We start from the raw sequence: 19,685 nt of genomic DNA, 5'->3' as shown, positions 1-19,685 counted from the left end.
CTAACAGCTTTTTGTGAAAGGTAATCAGTGCTGAAATGGACGGAGTAGCAATTCTTTCCCCTGGTGAAATATGTAAATATATGAGCACTATATATATATATATATATATAAAATGTATGAATATATAAATAGAAAAAAACAACATGAAATCTAAGGTATATAACCCCCAAATCTTCAAAGGGTCAACTTTGGTAGATGGAATAACAGGTGGTTTAATTTTCTTCATTTTGCTTATTTGTATTTTCTAGTTGGTTCACTGTAAACAGTATAATTTTGTAAACTGTTCTTTATAAAAAGAATTCTTTATAAAAAGAATCAAGTTAATTTTTTACAGATAAAAACAAAATAAGCTCCTATTTTACATATAAACATAAAACTTAACTGAAAATTGAAATTATAAGAGATATTTTAGTTAACAGTCTGCTGCAATCTACTGTGGTGCTTTTTGAACTGTTAGAACTTTTGACATACTTTTGATATATGTGAAGAGTAGTAACATTTTTTGGAAGTTGATATGGCGCAGACATCCTAATTCTCAAAGCTGCCTAACATATATGTAAAAGGAAAGAGTTGGTAAAATTAATTGTAGTGAAAATTCACATTTGCTTTGTTTATTTTGGTAGGTACGAACTATGGCTCGAGATTTATATGACGATCACTTCAAAGCTGTTGAAAGCATGCCTCGTGGAGTAGTGGTAACACTCAGAAACATAGCAACTCAGTTAGAGTCATCTTGGGAACTTCATACAAATAGACAAGTATGTCTGATAGTCTCTAGATTTTAGTGAATATAAAGTTTAGTTTACACTGAATCTTAGTTCATTTCTCTCTTTATCCTTTATATTCTGGGTATTGATTTAAATCGTTGGCAAACTATAGCCTACCCTGTTTTTGTATGGCCTATAAGCTAAGAAAATAGTTTTTACATTTTTAAATGGTTGAAACTAAAACAAAAAGATAATACTTCATGACACATGAAAATTATATGAAAATCAGATTTTAGTGTCCATAAATAAAGTTTTATTGGAACACAGTCATGCTCTTTTTTGATTTTTTGTTTTGCAACCATGTTCTTTTGTTTACATATTTATGCCTGTGACTTTGGTGCTTCAATGGTAGAGACTATATGGCTTGCTTGCAAAGCCTAAAATATTTATTATAGAACCCTTAAAGAAAAGTTTGCTGACATCTGGTAGAGGTAATTTGCTCTAATAAATTGAAATTCTTAATCTTTGCTTACTGTCTTAATTTATTTTCACAATAATTGGTATTCTGATAAAACACCTTAAGAGCTATGTTTATTGTTTATCTTCATTAATTTTTTTTTTTTTTTTTTTTTTTTTTTACTTTTAGTGTATTGAGGGTGAGAATACTTGGAGAGATTTAATGAAGACAGCTTTAGAAAACCTAATTGTACTTTTGAAGGATGAAAACACAATTTCGCCATATGAGATGTGCAGTAGTGGCTTGGTGCAAGCACTTCTTACTGTTTTAAACAATGTAAGTTTATCAAATAATAGAGAACAAAAGTATAATACAGTTTTCAAAATTATTTGTAGCTACACTTATGGCATATTGAATTTTAGTTTGTTTTGTCAAGAAATATTAAAAAACTGAGAATAAATATTATTTATAGTTACCCCAACCTTTCCTTTTTAAATGGTGTCATTGGTTCAAGCCAATTTAATTAAATTGAGTCCGTTTTGATTTCTAAGTTCCCTAGTTGTAATCAAAGCTCAAGGTTTTGTTGAATAAAACACTTATCTTAGCCTAAGATTTAGTATTATTCACTACTCAAATTTTCTTTTAAGGTATAAACAATGGAGTAAGTTTACATACTTTCTTAAGCTCCTAAATTATATAATATAAAATTAATTTATGAACAGTGACAGCAGGAAGTTGATTTAAATATTTGCTAGAAGGATTTGTTAATAACTTTATATTTCTCTTCAGTTAAGTCTATCTGGAATAACTTTTTTGTAGTAAAGTTTTTTCCTTTATTTTAATGAAGGAAATCATGCTTTCAGTTGTGTATCCCCTTCATTAATTTTACCGTTTGAATTTATTTACAAGTACTAAAGTTAGTGATATATTACATTATATTATTCAGCCATATCTATGAAATTCATAGTTTTGATACACAGTTATATTTTTTCTAATACCCACTATAGTAAATACATACTGTTAAAATGAAAAATGTTCATTTATACACTATCTGAAATCATCTTGCATCTACATTTTGGGGAACACTGATTTAGCAGCATAATTATGCTGACTGCATTATAACATTGACAGAAGGGGTGAAAAGTCTGTGTATCTGTTAGCCTTGGCCTATTAATGATATAAGATTTTTAATTGAAAGAAAATAGTAATTCTCAGTTTTTATTGACAAATATATTAATATTCATATCTGCATGAGTTTTTGATAAATTTCAGTAAGAAGCTTAAAATTTCTTTTGTACTTTATACTTTGTTTTTTTAGAGCATGGATTTAGATATGAAACAAGATTGTAGTCAGCTTGTAGAAAGAATAAATGTTTTCAAAACAGCCTTTAGTGAAAATGAAGATGATGAAAGGTAAACCCCAAATTTCTTTTAATTTGATGTTTTCAATGTTTGTTCAGATGTTATACTTCTTATAAAATGGAGTTAATATAGTGTTTATATACACAATAGGAACCCTTTTATTCAATAAAAATGTAGCTTATGTAATAAATGTATAATAGGAAATTAAAAAAAATTTTTTAACGTAATGGAATAAAGGAGAACATTTAAATTACATGTTTGCTATGAATACAGCTGATTATCTCAGTTAAAGTACATGCTTATTTAAGATACAATTGGAGATTTGAACACTGAATATTTGATGATATCAAGTAATAATTGTCAGTTATTTTTTAGGTATGATAATGATATGATTATATGTATTTTAAAGAATTCTCTTTTAGATATATATACTAAAAATAATTCTGGATGAAATTATATGCTATCTGACATTTTCTTCAAAATATATGGAATGGTACAAAGTGGGTGGGAATATAGATAGAAATAGATTGGCCATTAGTAGATATTTGCTGAAGGTGGATTATGGTTTGATGGTTCATTATTCAATATTGTCTGCTTTTGTATGCGTGATTGAATTTTTTCATCATAAATGGAATGTAATTAATCCCATTGTTTTTTAAATACCCTTTCTAATGAGTGCATGCCACATTTTACAGAAATACTATTACTGAAACATTCCTGTATTACATATTAGTTGTTTGTAAATTATTACTCTTATTAATATACTTGTCTCAATGGAAATATATTTTTATATAAATTCCTTTAAACAATGTTACTGTGACAAAGGTTAGAGATAATTTTTAAAGTTTCCTGATTAACATTGTCAAATTATTTTCCAGAAAGTTAACACCCCCATTTGGACTTTAACCAATAATGTATGAGAAAGAATATCTTACTATATACCCTTGCCATCAGATATTATCAAAGGTTTTAAAACTTTGCTGCATTTACAGTCTTTTGTATGTATCAGCTATTTACATAATGAAATTGTTTAAACTTTAAAAAATAAATTACACATCTGTTTTGAATGCAGTTAAGAATTTTATTAGATAAAATGAAATATGCTTAAGTGAAGGATGTTGAGTAGTGAGAATATCTCTGCCTACTCAAGTAAAATAATACAAAATTAAGCTTTAATGATTATTATTTTTCCTCACAGTCGACCAGCGGTTGCATTAATTAGAAAGTTAATAGCTGTACTAGAATCTATTGAACGTCTACCTCTCCATTTGTATGATACACCAGGATCCACATATAACCTCCAGGTAACCATGAAAAATACAGAAGCTATTGTTGCTGAATGCAGTTAGTAACAGTCTTATATTTTTCTTAAAAAAAAAAAAAAGTTCTTTTCCTATTACATTGGATTAAAATAAGAGTTATTATTACTCTGCTTAATCTTTAAAAGCTGGCTTATGTATAATTTGATTGATCTTTTTAATGACTCTTGAATGTATTGGTATTTCCAGTCTATTTTGTTTATAATCACATCACTGTGGAAAGTGATACATGTATTTATTTAATGAATATTTATTGTAAGTAATAAATTATATTTGGTAGCTCATACTTGGAAAAAGATACTTTATCAGTGGAGAAAGGGGGATCTTGCTCTGAAATTATGAGTCAAATCCCTTTTGTTCTCTGTATGCTCTTGGTCATCATATAAAAAATGAAAAAAAATTTGTTTTTTAAATGTCTTTCTGTACATCATTGGTTAGAGCCAGATGATCTCATCCTTTGCCATTCCTGTTGATCCTTGGGGAAAGCTGTTGTTGTTATATGGTTTTATAGCCTGTTATCTTCCTAGACATTATTTAGTTGACATTTCTCATTTACTCATCCAGTGTTTCTTTTTCTTTGAAGATGAGGACCCAGATGTGAACAGACAAGTCAGATTAAGTTTTCATTGCTCATATCCAAGCACAGATCTTTATAACATCTTCTGTTTATTACTTTAGTAATTCCTAGCAGGTCCTTCTGCCTTGAATCTTGTCTTTTTTCCAACCTATCTTGCATTCCACTGCATGGAATCGTTCTTTTAATACAGCCTTTAGTAAGTGGCTAAGAATCTGTTTGCTTTAACAGTGCCTGCTCAAGGCAAAGAAAACATGCTGTATCCCTGAGAATCCAGTAGTGTTTCAGAAGCCCTTAGCCCTCCTTAGACTAGAGAGCTTCTCCAGAGATACAGTTTAGTTGGTATAGTTGGTACACCTGACACTGTATAAGTATTAAACAAGATGTACAGGGCTAGTTTTGTTTTGTTTCAGAAAGAGATAAGCAAGAAGATTCTTTGATCTATCCCTGCTACATAAGTGATGTGGATGTTAAGTCTCAAAGACTGGGGATTGGGCTGCTTATACGTCCAGCGTTGTTTATTTGTACTTTTCATTTTCAGGAGATTGTGTAAGATTCAAAGACAGGACATCCAGGAATGTACCCTCTGGTAGATTTGCGGTCTAAAATGCTATCAAAATGTACATACAGATATTTTACCAGGTCTCTATAGAATAAGTTAAGATTTGTACAGAAATGAGCTTACCTAAATTTGCTAGTCTCATGCTTCTTGCTTATTAGTAAGATACTTAGCTTAACTACTACTTTTCAAAAACGTATATGGAAATTGAGAGTTATAAGTTAGGTACGTAATACTTCTGCTAAAGTGTATTATAATAATTTTATTTGCAACATGTAGTTGAAGTTGTTTAAAAATTCTAATTTAAATTTTTTAACATTTAGTAAAAAACAGGTATTTGTTCATTGATCCTCTCTAATTATACTTTATAAATCTCAGTTGATTTGTTCATGTAGCATATCTTGTTTTTACAAGTGTAAGGACAAAAACAAGGTATTTTCTGAAGCATTTTGATCATTTCTGTGTAGATACTTACAAGAAGATTAAGATTTCGGTTGGAGCGTGCACCTGGTGAAACTGCTTTGATAGATCGGACTGGCAGAATGTTGAAAATGGAACCCTTAGCTACGGTTGAATCTCTAGAACAGTATCTCTTGAAAATGGTGAGCTACTGGCAGGGCCATGGTGAAATATGCATTCTCTGTTGCAATTTGGCCCTTTAGAAGGTAGTTTGAGAGACATGTTTTCAGAAGTTTGCCCCTGTAATTCCATTTCTGGGAATCTTTTCTAAGAAAATAATCTTATACATAATAAATGCTTTCTACATAAAGATGTTGATTACATTTATTTGTAATACTGAAATATTGAGAAAAACCTCAGTGCCAGTCAGTAAAGGTGTGTTTAGGTAGGTAATGTTTTTACTCATTTGAATATTATGTGCTCTCAAGATATATAAATAGAAAAGTGTGTACAGTATCATCAAAACTTCGTTTTGTCCTTTGAATGGAAATGGTAGACTTAAAAAAGTACATGCAGTATTAATAGTGGGGTATTTTGCTTGTGGAACTTTCTGTTTTCCTCTACTTTTTCAAATATTCTTTAATGAGCGTTCGTTATAATAAAAGAAAGCAGTTCATATTAAAGTGATGGAAGAAAAAAATGGGTAATAAGCTTGAACATAGTTTTAGTAAGGCTAATATCTTCCATATTTTCTTTGGTTTAGGTGGCAAAGCAGTGGTATGATTTTGACCGATCTTCATTTGTTTTTGTTCGAAAATTAAGAGAAGGCCAAAATTTTATATTTCGGCATCAGCATGATTTTGATGAAAATGGAATCATTTACTGGATTGGGACAAATGCCAAGTAAGTCATTCTGTTTTAATCTAGAGTGACAGCATTCACCTGGAAAAAGGATTCTGGGTAGTAAAATAAAATTATGAACTATTTTTTGAGTATCTTGCAGTTAAATTTTGTTTTACAGATTAAATTTAAGATTATCCAAATTTTTATGAGGAAAAAATGTCTAAATTGTTACTTGCTGAATTTTATTTAAATTAATATAATTTTAAATTTAAAAACTTCTGAACAAATGCAATTATTTTAACAGTTAACTTAATTTTTTAAAATTTCTGTAGAACTGCGTATGAGTGGGTAAATCCAGCTGCTTATGGACTCGTAGTAGTAACATCATCAGAAGGAAGAAATCTACCTTATGGCCGCTTAGAAGACATATTAAGTCGTGATAATTCAGCTTTAAATTGCCATAGCAATGATGACAAGAATGCCTGGTTTGCCATAGATCTGGGTCTGTGGGTGATACCGTCAGCATATACACTTCGTCATGCTCGTGGTTATGGAAGGTCTGCACTGAGAAATTGGGTTTTCCAGGTATCCAAAGATGGACAGAACTGGACTTCTTTGTATACCCATGTTGATGACTGCAGTCTCAATGAACCAGGGTTAGTTGAGGAGTCTTTGCAAATTTGAAAGCTCAATAAAGAGCTTTGTTGTTGTTTTTGTAACTTAATTATAGACTCTTAGAGATCCTTACTTTGTGAAATTTTGAAGCAAGATTTTCTTTCTTGAAACAAATCACTTGATACTATAATTTCAGTATTAAAATTTTTAAATATTTACCATCAAAATTTTGTCAAAAGTTTTAGATTGAACGTTAGTAAAAGAGGAACCTATTTATTTTTAAAAATTGGTATATAACTGTATATGTGTATAACATACACTAACAGAAAAAAAAGTGGAATTAGGTTTTTACTGTATTCTCCATATATTCATATACTTAGGAATGTTTCAACAAATTAATAATGTCCTCTTGCTGGTTATGGAATTATTGGTAACTTTTAGAACTTTCTTATTCTTATGTATCTCTTTTCCTAAATTTTATATATTGATCATATATTATCTTATAAGATATAAAGTGATTAATTATATTTCTAAAAAAACAGTTCTTGTAAGTTTTAATTTGTACATTGTCTGTGGCACATTTTTTCAGGTAGAGTATGGAATTTTATTGCTTTCTGCATTTTAGGTGTTATGGAAGGAGCTTCTTTAGATTAGGATTAACAGTTAAAAGCTAAAATTTTAATACCTAATATACTATTGACTGAATAGGAAAGTTTTAGTTTATTTTTCCTGCAGTTCTCCATTTTGTATAAAATCTTCTCTATCTTGAACATATTTTTTCTGTATCTTAAAACATGACACAGTGTTTTCCCTAACACTTGCAGGTCAACAGCAACCTGGCCTCTTGATCCACCAAAAGATGAGAAACAAGGGTGGCGACATGTGAGAATAAAACAGATGGGGAAGAATGCTAGCGGACAAACGCACTACCTCTCATTGTCTGGATTTGAACTTTATGGCACTGTAAATGGAGTATGTGAAGATCAGCTAGGTAAAGAGCTGATGTGAGGTTTTCTTAATTTACTAAAACATTAACTCTGTTTATTAAAGGTGATTTTGTTTATGTTTTCCTTCAATCTTTACCTTACAGGAAGAGCAGCAAAGGAAGCAGAAGCCAATCTTAGAAGACAGAGACGTCTGGTACGCTCCCAGGTTCTGAAATACATGGTTCCAGGGGCCCGTGTAATCAGAGGCCTGGATTGGAAATGGCGAGATCAGGATGGCAGCCCACAGGGGGAAGGAACCGTCACTGGAGAACTGCATAATGGTGAGTAGAGGCTTAGCACTAACAGTGTAGAAACCATGTACATAAATAAGGAGGTTTTTTCCTTTTTTGTTATTTTTGGATAATTTGCAAATTATCGGCACTTATGTAGATACATTTATTTCACGTTAAAAATGGAAAGAGCATTTACATAGAAAATTTTTTAATTCTTGAATTTTGACTAGAATTTTGAAGTGGTCAACAAGTTAAACAAGTGGTTAATAAGTTAGATACCCTCAACGCATTTTCTACCTTTTTTTTAAGTTCAGTACTTAACAAGTTTCCTTTAGGTTTTGTATTAATTTCTTAAGCTTTTCTTTTTATCAGTAGCTTCACAGAAATCAGGCAATAATTTTTACTGAATTCTAAAGTGTGTAGAAGATAAAGCATTAACATTTTAAATTATTTTTTTCAATAAAGCATAGAACAAGAATCATAGTCTCTTAATTTTTTAGTACATTATGAGTTATTTCACAGTGTTTTTCAATCTATCAGCTTTTCTTTGGAATTTTAACTTTCATATTTTGTAGGAGTTATTGTTTAAAGCAAGTTCCTTTTTACCTTTGATGCTGTAGATTTTTACTATTCACTGTTAGAGGCAACTGTAATGACTTAATTTTTTCCTTACAATATAAGGCTGATTTATCAACAGATAATTTGCCTAAACAGTAGTGGGTTCTTATCCATTTTGCCTAGTACTGAGATAGAGAGAAAGAGAGAGAGAGAAATGTTCTAAATCTCAACTTTCACGAAATACTTTAAAAGCTAATAAAAGTGACAGTGCCTAGGAGAATGACTAGCATTAAATCTTAAGATATTCATAGGTTATGTGATAAAGGTATTTACCTATTTATTTATTTAAATAATTTCTCTGATTATATTGTTTTTAAGATTTATTTCCTTGAATTACCACACTACAAAATGCACTTTCTAAGAATGAATTTCTGTGTAGTTATACCCTAGTTGCAAATCATTGTAATCATAGCAGGTTTATAGTAAGTGTGTGTGTAAACTTCCAAAATTCATAAATACCTGTAATAGTTGAGATATTAGTACCATTCAACTCAGAAATTTCAAATGTTCTTGTTTTTGGCATTTTAATGGTGCTTATTTGCTAATATTCTATCTCCTCTAAATTGCTTTAGTCTTGAAGTGTGTGACCTGACGAGAGGAGATTAATTAGGGTTAAGTGAATGCAGTTTATTTTTCTGGAGCTGTAGGCATCTGAAGTGATTACATAGGAAAATTGGAATCTTAATTGCAGAATTTAGCAGTTGGGAAGGACTTGTTTTAGCTGACCAGCATGGCTATTCCCATTTAGTCATACCTTAAGACCTTATGTCAGAGAGGCTTTGTAGCTTTCAAATACTTACGCCAGTCATTTCTAATTTGTAGCTAGTCATTATAGCTTTATTTATTTTTAAATCCTATCCTCTGGGGATAGGAGGAGTTGAGAATTTTGAGTTAATACAGTTACAAATAGCATAACTTTATGTACCCTTTCTTAGCTCTCCCAGGTTTTTAGATATCGGTTTAAACATTCTGAATCTGGTGTGCATTTTTTAAAGCATTTTTCCATGTTATATAAACTAAATCTGTTTCCCTTTTAAAGCGTTTCTTTGTTGGTAGAAACTTCCATTTATTCATTTATTTCGCAAATAACAAGTGTATATTTACAAAGGTACTTTATTAGACTTCAGATATATAATGGTCAACAAAAAAGTAGGATCCCCTGCCTTACTGGGTGAAACAAATAAACATGTAATTACAAATTTTATAAGTGCTATGAAATAAATTATCAGTATAGTTTGTGTTAAATTAGTACAATACAGATGTCATTTTTATTTGGGAATGAAATATGTTTTTGAACCTTGCCTTTTCTCACACTTTTTAGTAGCAGAAGAGATAGTTAAAAGTTGGTTCTTCAGAGGTTATTTCAGCATACAGAATACATTGAGGCAATTGAAATCTCATCTAAGCTACTTATATAGATTTGGGGCAGTCAGTTTTCCACTCAAAGAACTCATATGCAGATAATTTCCACAGGTAATTTAATATTACTTATACCCGTCTCAGCCTCATCATATACATAAATGAACTTGGCTTGTTAGTATGTGTGTGTATGTGTGCGTTTGAATAAAGTATTCTTAAACCTCATGTAGACTTTTAATACTTGACAAAAGTTTTTTTACGTGTCGTTTCTTTTTCATCTGAATTAGTAAGCTTATAAAACTAAAATAGGATGACAAAATTCCTATTAATTTCTTTCTAATAGGCAAATATATTTTGTTACTTTGGGAAGTTAATTACCTTTTTTTAAAAAAATATTTTCCAAATATAAGTAAATCTAGATTGTCATTATAATGGCTTGTTAGTTCGTTACATGTTATTAACTTTCACATATTGGTTCTAATAAAGAGCATAGCATGCTTTTTAAATTTTGTTTTTAGAATTTACTGCGCTTATTCAAATTTATTAGACTTAATCATAACAGAATCAAGTAACCATTGAACTTTGAGAACACAATCAAAGTGCTAACTTAGTGTTTTATTTGAGCTAGTGGCCTAAAATTTCCACAGTGATACGTAATTCTTTTGTCTGTCAATTAGAGGGGTTAGCTCAAACTTAGAAATGAATGATGAACGAGTTTTGTTTTTTTTTCTATAAAGCCCATCTGGCCACACAGTCATATTTAGTGATTAAAAAACTTTGCTAAGGTTCCATCTATATTTGTTGAAGTTGCAATGTTTTACCATTTGTTTCAGCCTTTTAAGAAAAATCTTTTAAACAGTTCTTCCATTTAAAAGATACCCCAAAAGATATAAACATGACCGTTACATTGTTTTTAAATATCACCAGAGTGAACAGTTCAGGAATAAGGGAAACCAAAAGCAGAATTTTAAAAAGTTTCCCAGAAAACTTGTGTAACCTGTGATTCAAATAATACAGGCCTTCAGATAGCTAGCCTAATCTTATATAGTCAAAAATGTTTCATTTACGTTTAATTTTAGTTGCAGACCTTAAGTGACGGTAGAAAGTCAGAAATACAGCACTGATGAAAACCTGATCCCGTATGTGGAGCTACTTTCTGACACGCTCCTATCTGCTTTCTGCTGGGTCTCACAAACTCCTGTCCCTTTCCAGGCTGGATTGATGTCACCTGGGATGCTGGTGGCTCAAACTCTTACCGTATGGGCGCAGAAGGAAAATTTGACCTCAAGCTTGCACCAGGGTACGACCCTGATACAGTGGCATCACCCAAACCTGTTTCATCCACTGTTTCAGGCACAACGCAATCATGGAGCAGCTTGGTGAAAAACAACTGTCCAGACAAGACATCTGCTGCTGCAGGCTCCTCAAGTAGAAAAGGAAGCAGCAGTTCTGTGTGTAGCGTGGCCAGTAGCAGCGACATCAGCTTGGGTTCGACCAAAACGGAACGGAGATCAGAAATTGTAATGGAACACAGTATAGTTTCAGGAGCTGATGTCCATGAACCGATTGTTGTTCTTTCATCTGCTGAAAACGTCCCTCAAGCAGAAGTAGGGTCATCTTCCAGTGCAAGCACCAGCACCTTAACAGCGGAAACCGGAAGTGAAAATGCTGAAAGGAAGTTAGGCCCTGATAGTTCTGTTCGTACTCCTGGGGAGTCTAGTGCAATATCCATGGGAATTGTTAGTGTTAGCTCACCTGATGTTAGTTCAGTATCTGAATTAACTAATAAAGAAGCAGCTTCACAACGACCTCTTAGTTCTTCAGCAAGTAACAGACTGTCAGTGAGTTCTTTGTTGGCTGCCGGGGCCCCCATGAGCTCTAGTGCAAGTGTACCTAACCTTTCCTCAAGAGAAACATCTAGCTTGGAGAGTTTTGTAAGGAGAGTGGCAAACATAGCACGGACTAATGCCACGAACAACATGAATCTAAGCCGAAGCAGCAGTGATAACAACACTAATACTTTGGGGAGGAATGTGATGAGCACAGCAAGTAAGTGAGCTTTTCCTTATGGAACGCAATGGTTTTTTCACTTGAAGAAAAAAAGTAGGGTCTCACAGTCACTGGATTCTGGCTGTTATCTTTAATTAGATCAATAACCATGTTAGCTATAACTGCAACAAATTTAGCACCTGGAAGAATATGAAGTGAGTTCTATAGAATCATAATATATTAAGAATTCAGATCAGGTGTAATAAAGAACCTCTTACTCTATAAAGGATAAAGCAGTGCAACACTTCTGTTTTTCATTCCTCCATGATAAATGGTTAAGCAAAGTTGCATGAGGGAATAGATGACTATTAAGTATTATCACCGTCCTTTGAAAGTATAGAATCACAATTTTATAACTGTTAGAGCATATATTGATTTCAGCTTTGGAAGTTTATTTAATTCTAATTTGAGCTATTAATGGGTCAAAGTAATACCCTTGGAAAATATTGTTGGGAATTATTTCATTGCCTGTTTAATTCTTTTAAAAACTTAGGATTAATTTTTTGGAAAAAAAAGCATAAAAACAAGAATTTTTAGTTGGATTTCAGTTGGGTTCACAAAGTTGTTTTGTTTTTCAGCGTTTTCATTATTAGTGTGTGTCATGGCCTCATTGTTTTTCCTAAATATAAAACCTGATTTTTCTAATGTTCATACAATCACATTTGTACTGATTTGATTCTTTTTTTTTATCTTTAGCTTCTCCTCTTATGGGTGCTCAGAGTTTCCCTAATTTGACCACACCTGGTACTACATCAACAGTAACTATGTCAACATCCAGTATTACTAGCAGCAGCAATGTAGCTACAGCGACAACAGTTTTATCAGTTGGCCAGTCATTGAGTAATACGTTAACCACCAGCCTAACATCAACCTCCAGTGAGAGTGACACAGGTCAAGAAGCAGAGTATTCCTTATATGGTAAGTTGTTTAAAATTAAAATATATAGATATTTATATGGGGATGCTTTTATTATGTTTTCTCCTGAGATGTTTTTAACTTTTGGTTAGAGAACATTCCCTGTTAGAAATATGGTATGTCATTAAGATGAAAAAACTAACCATGAATATGAGGAACTATTAAGAAACTGTCTGATTATAAACAAAGCAGTTGTAGGAACTTTTATGTGTCATTCTGTTTTGCCCTTTGTCACTAATGAAGTTTTATTGGAAGAACCATAATTATAAAAATATTTAACATCTTTATAGGAGAAGAATAGAAATACTGCAGATTGAAAAGTTTTGTAAAGTGATGTTCCTGTACACTTATCAAGGCTTTTGGGAAATAATTCTTTAATCACATAATTTGAATTTTTCAAATTACTTAATTTTTGCTTAGATGTGTAGTTACATCACCATGGCTAGCATACTATAGAGTAATAAAACCATTTAATTCAGTTAAAATATGATTCTAATCTTATCTTATTAGAAAGTAATACTGAATTCTTTATAGAAAATGTAAAAGAAAATAAAAATTCTCTAATCCCCACCTTCCAGAGACAGTCACTGTTATTTGATGCCTATCATTTGATGTTTATGTTCTTTTCTTTTTTTTAAGTTATTTAAAAAAAAAATTTTATGGTAACAGACATAAGGTTTGTGATTGTAACCATTTCTAAGTATGCAATACAGTGGCATTAATTACATCTACAGTGTTGTGTAACCATCACCACCATCCATTACCAAGACTGTTTTTATCACCTCAAACAGAAACTCTATACCTTTCAAGCAATAACTTCCCATTCCTCTTCCCACCAGCCCCTGCTGACCTCTAATTTACTTTGACTTTATGAGTTTGCTTATTCTAGATATTGCCTATAAGTGGTATCATAAAATATTTGTACTTTTGTGCCTAGCTTATTTAACTTAGAATAATGTTTTCAAGGTTCATCCATGTTGTAGCATAAATCTGAACTTCATTCTTTTAACAGCTGAATAGTATTCCATTGTGTGTATTGTATCCATTTGTTGATGGACACTTGGATTGTTTCTACTTTTTGGCCACTGAATAATGCTGCTATGGATTTTGGTGTACAAGTATCTGATTGATTCTCTGTTTTAATTTCTTTTCGTTATATGCCTAAAAGTGTGATTGCCAGGTCAATAAAATGTTTAACTTTTTTGAGGTCCCCCCCCCCAAACAATAGTGAATTATTTCCTTTTTAGTCTATTGTTTTCACTCAGTATATTGTGAAAATACTTTCACACCACAGGATAGATTTCTACAACATTTGTAATGATTGCTAAATATCCCACTGTTAGATTGTGTATTTTCTTATTTAGTAAATTTTGGATATTAAGTTTCATATTTTCCATTACCCTAAACATTGTTGTGACTGAAAATCCTTGAACTGTATTTTATATATTTCCTTAGGATAAATTCTTAGAAGAGTAATTGCTGAAATGCCTTCCCAGAAAGATTGTTTTCCCTTCATCCTTGTTTTGGAATACCATTTAACGCACAACCTGATTTTATTGCTTGTTGTTTTATAAAAATTTATTTCAAAGAAATGAAAATATATTTTAACTACTATTTTATGTATGTCCTTTTTTAACATGTTTCCTTCTTTTTTCTGAAAATGTGGCCTCTCCTGAGCCAAGCCAAGAATGTGATCTGATGGTTATTGGTTTTAGGAAAGTCACTACATTTCTCTGCTTCTGCTTTCCCCTTTAAATGTGTGTAGCAAATTGATTATAATTACTGTAAGTTCGTTGAATAAGTTATTTTCCACTTCAGTATTTCTTATGGGGCCCCTCTACCCCTTCCTACTCATTTGGGTTTTTTTTGTTAACTTCAAACTTTAGTTTTTGATTATGTGAAGTTTAAGAAGTTTGTGGATATGCTAGTGGGAAAGAGTATAAAAAGTGAGGGCTGCTGGTCAGCTTTTAAAGGTTATTGTTAGGTAAGGAAAGTTCCCTTTTCTACATTCCTAATTCACCTGCTGAGTTTGCTTAGCTAGAGAGAGAGGGCCACATCTGAGCAACGAAGAGGTACTCAGAGGGAGACTCTTAGGCACACTTATAAGCAGATTTAGTCTCTCCTTTGCAGTAACGAGCTTCATGGGGGCAAGTCCCGTGATAGAGGGCTCGGCACATCAAACCGCTAGTCCTCAGTGTTTGTGAGAACATCAGCAGTAATCCAAGTGAAGAAGCCTCTTCACTTTCCCCGAGGTCCTCAGTGGGGCCCTGACTATATATTTTTATTCTCTGCCCAAATTACTTTGGGATGTGTTGCTATTTCACACTAATGTATGCAAACCTACCAGGTCTCACTTCCTATTAAAAGTTCTGTGTAATTATGGTATTTGAACAGATTGTATGAGTTAAATTGTTTAAGAAATATAGCTCTTGCACCAATTAAACATCTCTTCCCTTGGTCTCACATGGAATTTGAAATTTCAAAACACAGTCATTATTGTCCTTTACCCTTTGGCCCAATTTGCCCTAGTCCTAACCATATCTGCTTCATTCATATCTTTAGTTGAAGTCTGGATTCTTTTTCGTCTTTCTTAACAGTTGCTATATATGCTAATACTGACATTCGTATCTGCTGAGTTCTAGCTCTGAGTTTTAGGTGTCACACAGATACCCAAAGTTCCAGGGATCGATCAGGTTATGCACAAAGGGATCAGCATCTCGGAATCTGAAGATAGATAGCCATTACAATTCAGGAACAGATGTGACTGCTGTAGAAGCTTACAATCTAGGGACCGTTACAATAAGCGTTCCCTTGATAAGCTGTGCTCTAAGGTTCAATTCTAAGTGTACACATTGTAGTTAGTCCACGTTGGTGAGGCATTATAGTGTTTGCCTTTGTCTCTGGCATAGTTCACTCAAAATGCTGTCTACAGGATCCATTCACCTCGTTGCATGTCTCACAGCTTCACTCCTTGCAGTTGCTCAAGTATTCCATTGTATGCACACACAACAGTTCACCATTCTGTTCCTCAGTCAGTGTACCCTTAGGCCACCTCTACCCATTGCAAATCACGCATACTCTCTCCATAGACACCAGTGTGCAAATGTCCATTCATGTCCCTGCTCCCAGATCCTCTTAAGTATATATGCCCCCAGTGAGGTTGCAGGACCCTGTGGCACCACATATCTTTGTGTGGAACCACCCCACTGTCTTCCAGAAACTATATTATGTTTTGAAAGGCATGATTTTATTCTGTGATATGGTCAGATCTGTGGAAGAAGGTGCTCTCTTACATAATCCATCTCTTATATTGTCTGGTAAATATGAGAAAGTGTGTAAAAGTGAAGATAACAGATAAAGTTTCAATTTATGAACTTAGATTATTTTCCTTAAAAAATATACCAAAAAATGGAATTGATTTGTCTGCCACCACATTATGTCCATGGGGACTACTGCCTAAACTGCAGGAAACTTACACCTTATATGTGGTAGGGAGTAATATATTTCATCCATCGAATCGAAGAAGCCATTGACTGTAAGACATACCATTGTTTTATGTCAATACAAAAAAAATATCAAACTGATATGCCGTTGCTGGTAAGACACATTCTGATTTCAGAGCATTAAAGTGTTAAAAAAAAGTGTACCTTAGAAACTAATTAAATATCAGGCTTCTTCTAATGGCCCTCCAGGAAAAGCACTGTATATTTAGTTTTATGTAATGATTTAAAAGGGCGGCATCACTAAGTGTAGTTTTTATACTTTTTTATGCTTGTAAAACCAGTAAGTAGAGTTACTTTGTCATGTTTTGCTAATTGTGTCCACAGTAAAGTGTATGATTTTGTTTTCTAGATTTTCTTGATAGTTGCCGTGCCAGTACTCTGTTAGCTGAGCTGGATGATGATGAGGACTTGCCTGAGCCAGACGAGGAAGATGATGAGAACGAAGATGACAATCAGGAAGACCAAGAATACGAGGAGGTTATGGTAGAGAGAGAATCCCCTGTTCTCTTCACTAAGATAATTGAATTGGAGAGATGAAAACTTAAGTCATGATTAAACATTGATGCAAGGAAATAATGGCACCAGTATGGAAAATGTGGTTAAAAACACTTTTAATCTGAGAATTTAAGACTCCTTTAAAAAAAAAAGTATCATTTGAAAAATATTAAAATTTCACAAACCATTGCCTAAGAGATTTAGAACGGTGTGAAATTAGAGAATTGCTCTGATCCTAAAGAATGTCACTTTCATGGTTTTTCAACAAAAATTAGAGTTAGTAATTTTTTAGTACTTACTATTTGGCAAGCAGTATCCATATATTATCTCATCATTCCTTACATGGAGGTCTGAGGTAGAGGATTAGAAAAAGAAATTTGCCCTAATTATTTATTAGTTAAGTAGAAAAGTTGGGACCCAAGCCTAGGCAGGGTGATCCAGAACCCCCAATATTTAACTCACTATAATTGTCTTCAGATTAAAACCTGTGCCTGAAAATAACTTCTTATTGTAATTTTCTGTATATTTTAAATTTACAAAATATTATTAGATTTTTAAAAATTTTGGTAAGTTGACTTTTAATGGGATGAACAAATCCAACAAATGCTTTTAGTGTTTATTGTTAGAAAACCCATAGTACATTATTGTATTTCTTGTGAAGGAGGTTAGTATAAAATGCATGATGAATTTTAAACATTCAGTTTAAAACTTTTCTGAAGATGGCTAATGATGATGAAGGTTTCCACTGGCATTTTTATTTAATATGGGCTGATAGTTTCAGGGCAAGGCTCAGTAGAGACATGCATCAAATAATTAGACATGGTTCTTGTTCCATGTTTAAATTTCAGATTCTGAGACGTCCATCCCTGCAACGTCGAGCTGGCTCCCGCTCTGATGTAACTCACCATGCTGTCACTTCACAGCTACCACAGGTCCCTGCTGGAGCAGGGAGCCGCCCTATTGGGGAGCAGGTAATATACTTATGTTTTTCTTTCCTAAAGAGTGTTTTTCTCTCTTTCACAGTAAAGCAACTACTAAAATACCTAGAACAATATATGGTTGAGGGGTTGGGAGAAAGAGGAGTGAGGTACTAAATAGTTATAAAAATGAAATTTCTCCAACTGCTTGGATTCCATATTCCAAATAGAATTAGTGGTTGCTATGGCATAATGAATGCAGGAACCCCCTTCATTTTCTCCTTTGAATAGTAGTAAGCGTAGACCAGAATGTTTAATAGTTGTTAGCTAAGATTTGTGTTGTAGTAGTAATGGTATTGGTAGTGGTAGTATTAATAATAAAGATGATAGTAGACTATTAGCTAACACTTATTGATCACTAAGTGGTAGGCACTTTTTCAGCACATCTATTGATCCATTTAATCCTTTTAACAACTCTTTGAGGATTTTTATTAGCCCCATTTATAAGTTGAGGTATTTGCTAAAGGTCACTCATAATAGTTTTGGATCCAGGATTCAAATCCAGATATTTTGGCTCCAGAGCTGTCGAATGTTAAGTGTTGAAACTGTGAAGATGTGTATTGTATGTGCTTATGTATATATTAAATTATTACTTAAAAATTATTTATATCAGGCATTTACAAATTTATAATTCATTGGTCCCTTTTGTTGATATAAAAAGTGAGGGAGAGGAAAGAATGTTCCTTAAAACTTTATTATGGAATAGTTCAAACATGCTCAGAAGTAGAAAGAATAGTATAATGAACCGCCAAGCACCCACCTTTTGACTTTAATAGTTATCAACACTTTTTTTTCAATCTTATTTGACCTATCTGCCGCTTAGTAATTTAAAGCAATTCCCAGACATACCATTTTGTAAGTTGGTAATTCAGTATGTAGTGTAGCTTACACTTTCTAAGTAAACTTTTTATTTTGGAATAATCATGGGTTCACAGGAAGTTGCAAAGATAGTATGGACAGGTCCTGTGTGCCCTTCAAGCAATTTCTTCCAGTGGTTGTATCTTATATAATTATAGTACAATATCAAAACTAGGAAACTGGCATGGTATGTGAAAGAAGGGAGCCCACTCCGTCCTCTGCGTTCCTGCAGAAGAAAGTTTTATTCTACTCATTTCTACAGGTTTTTATACATGCAAGGTAGTTTCCTACATGACTGTTTTCAGGTATTTCAGGGAGGGTACATTTTTTCTAAAGACATAAGGTGTATTTACATATCCTTAATCTCAAGGAACAATTTCTTTGGGGCTAGATGAGAAACAGCGGGAGTGGGAGATAGGAGCACAGAAGGAGCCCAGCAAGAGCTCAGAGACTATTCCCTTATCTAAATTGCTGTCTGCCTTCAGACATGCAAAGCTTTTGGCCTTTTCCCAGCCTGGTGCCCGCTTTCAGGCTTCCAGATTTTGGGATATGGGCCCTATGTATAATCTATCGAGCCAGGGGACCTTCCGTGTCTCCACAGTGGTACAATGTGTTTATATAGTTCTTTGATATTTGATCACATATGTAGATTCATGTAACCATCAACAGTGCAACTTTTTTTTAATGCAATTTTATTGAGATATATTCACATATAATACAATCATCCAGTGTACAATCTGTTGTTCACAGTATCATCACATAGTTGGTACATTCATCACCACTATCAATTTTTTGAACATTTTAATTACTCCAAAAAAGTAAAAATAAGAATAAAAATAAAAGTAAAAAAGAACACT

The 19,685-nt window shown here is 32.8% G+C and overlaps 1 protein-coding gene across 7 annotated transcripts in view; it reads left to right on the top strand.

Moving 5' to 3' along the window:
• HECTD1 (HECT domain E3 ubiquitin protein ligase 1) overlaps positions 1-19,685 on the top strand; it is a 129,915-nt gene that overhangs the window by 93,330 nt on the left and 16,900 nt on the right. For 4 of the 7 annotated variants that reach the window (XM_037834739.1, XM_037834743.1, XM_037834738.1 and 1 more), the window contains exons 16-28: positions 624-758; positions 1,354-1,500; positions 2,483-2,577; positions 3,725-3,830; positions 5,446-5,580; positions 6,141-6,280; positions 6,553-6,876; positions 7,660-7,826; positions 7,926-8,102; positions 11,244-12,080; positions 12,777-12,998; positions 16,848-16,981; positions 17,842-17,964. In XM_037834739.1, coding sequence (XP_037690667.1) covers positions 624-758; positions 1,354-1,500; positions 2,483-2,577; positions 3,725-3,830; positions 5,446-5,580; positions 6,141-6,280; positions 6,553-6,876; positions 7,660-7,826; positions 7,926-8,102; positions 11,244-12,080; positions 12,777-12,998; positions 16,848-16,981; positions 17,842-17,964 — 2,742 coding nt within the window. The remainder of the gene's footprint in view (positions 1-623; positions 759-1,353; positions 1,501-2,482; positions 2,578-3,724; positions 3,831-5,445; positions 5,581-6,140; positions 6,281-6,552; positions 6,877-7,659; positions 7,827-7,925; positions 8,103-11,243; positions 12,081-12,776; positions 12,999-16,847; positions 16,982-17,841; positions 17,965-19,685) is intronic. The other 3 variants (XM_037834744.1, XM_037834742.1, XM_037834745.1) reach the window with 3 other exon arrangements.

The sequence above is a fragment of the Choloepus didactylus genome, chromosome 4 (assembly GCF_015220235.1).
Source record: "Choloepus didactylus isolate mChoDid1 chromosome 4, mChoDid1.pri, whole genome shotgun sequence".
In the NCBI taxonomy this organism is placed as follows: domain Eukaryota; kingdom Metazoa; phylum Chordata; class Mammalia; order Pilosa; family Megalonychidae; genus Choloepus; species Choloepus didactylus.
The sequence above is the reverse complement of the archived record's forward strand: the minus strand, read 5'-3'. Positions and strand labels throughout refer to the sequence as shown.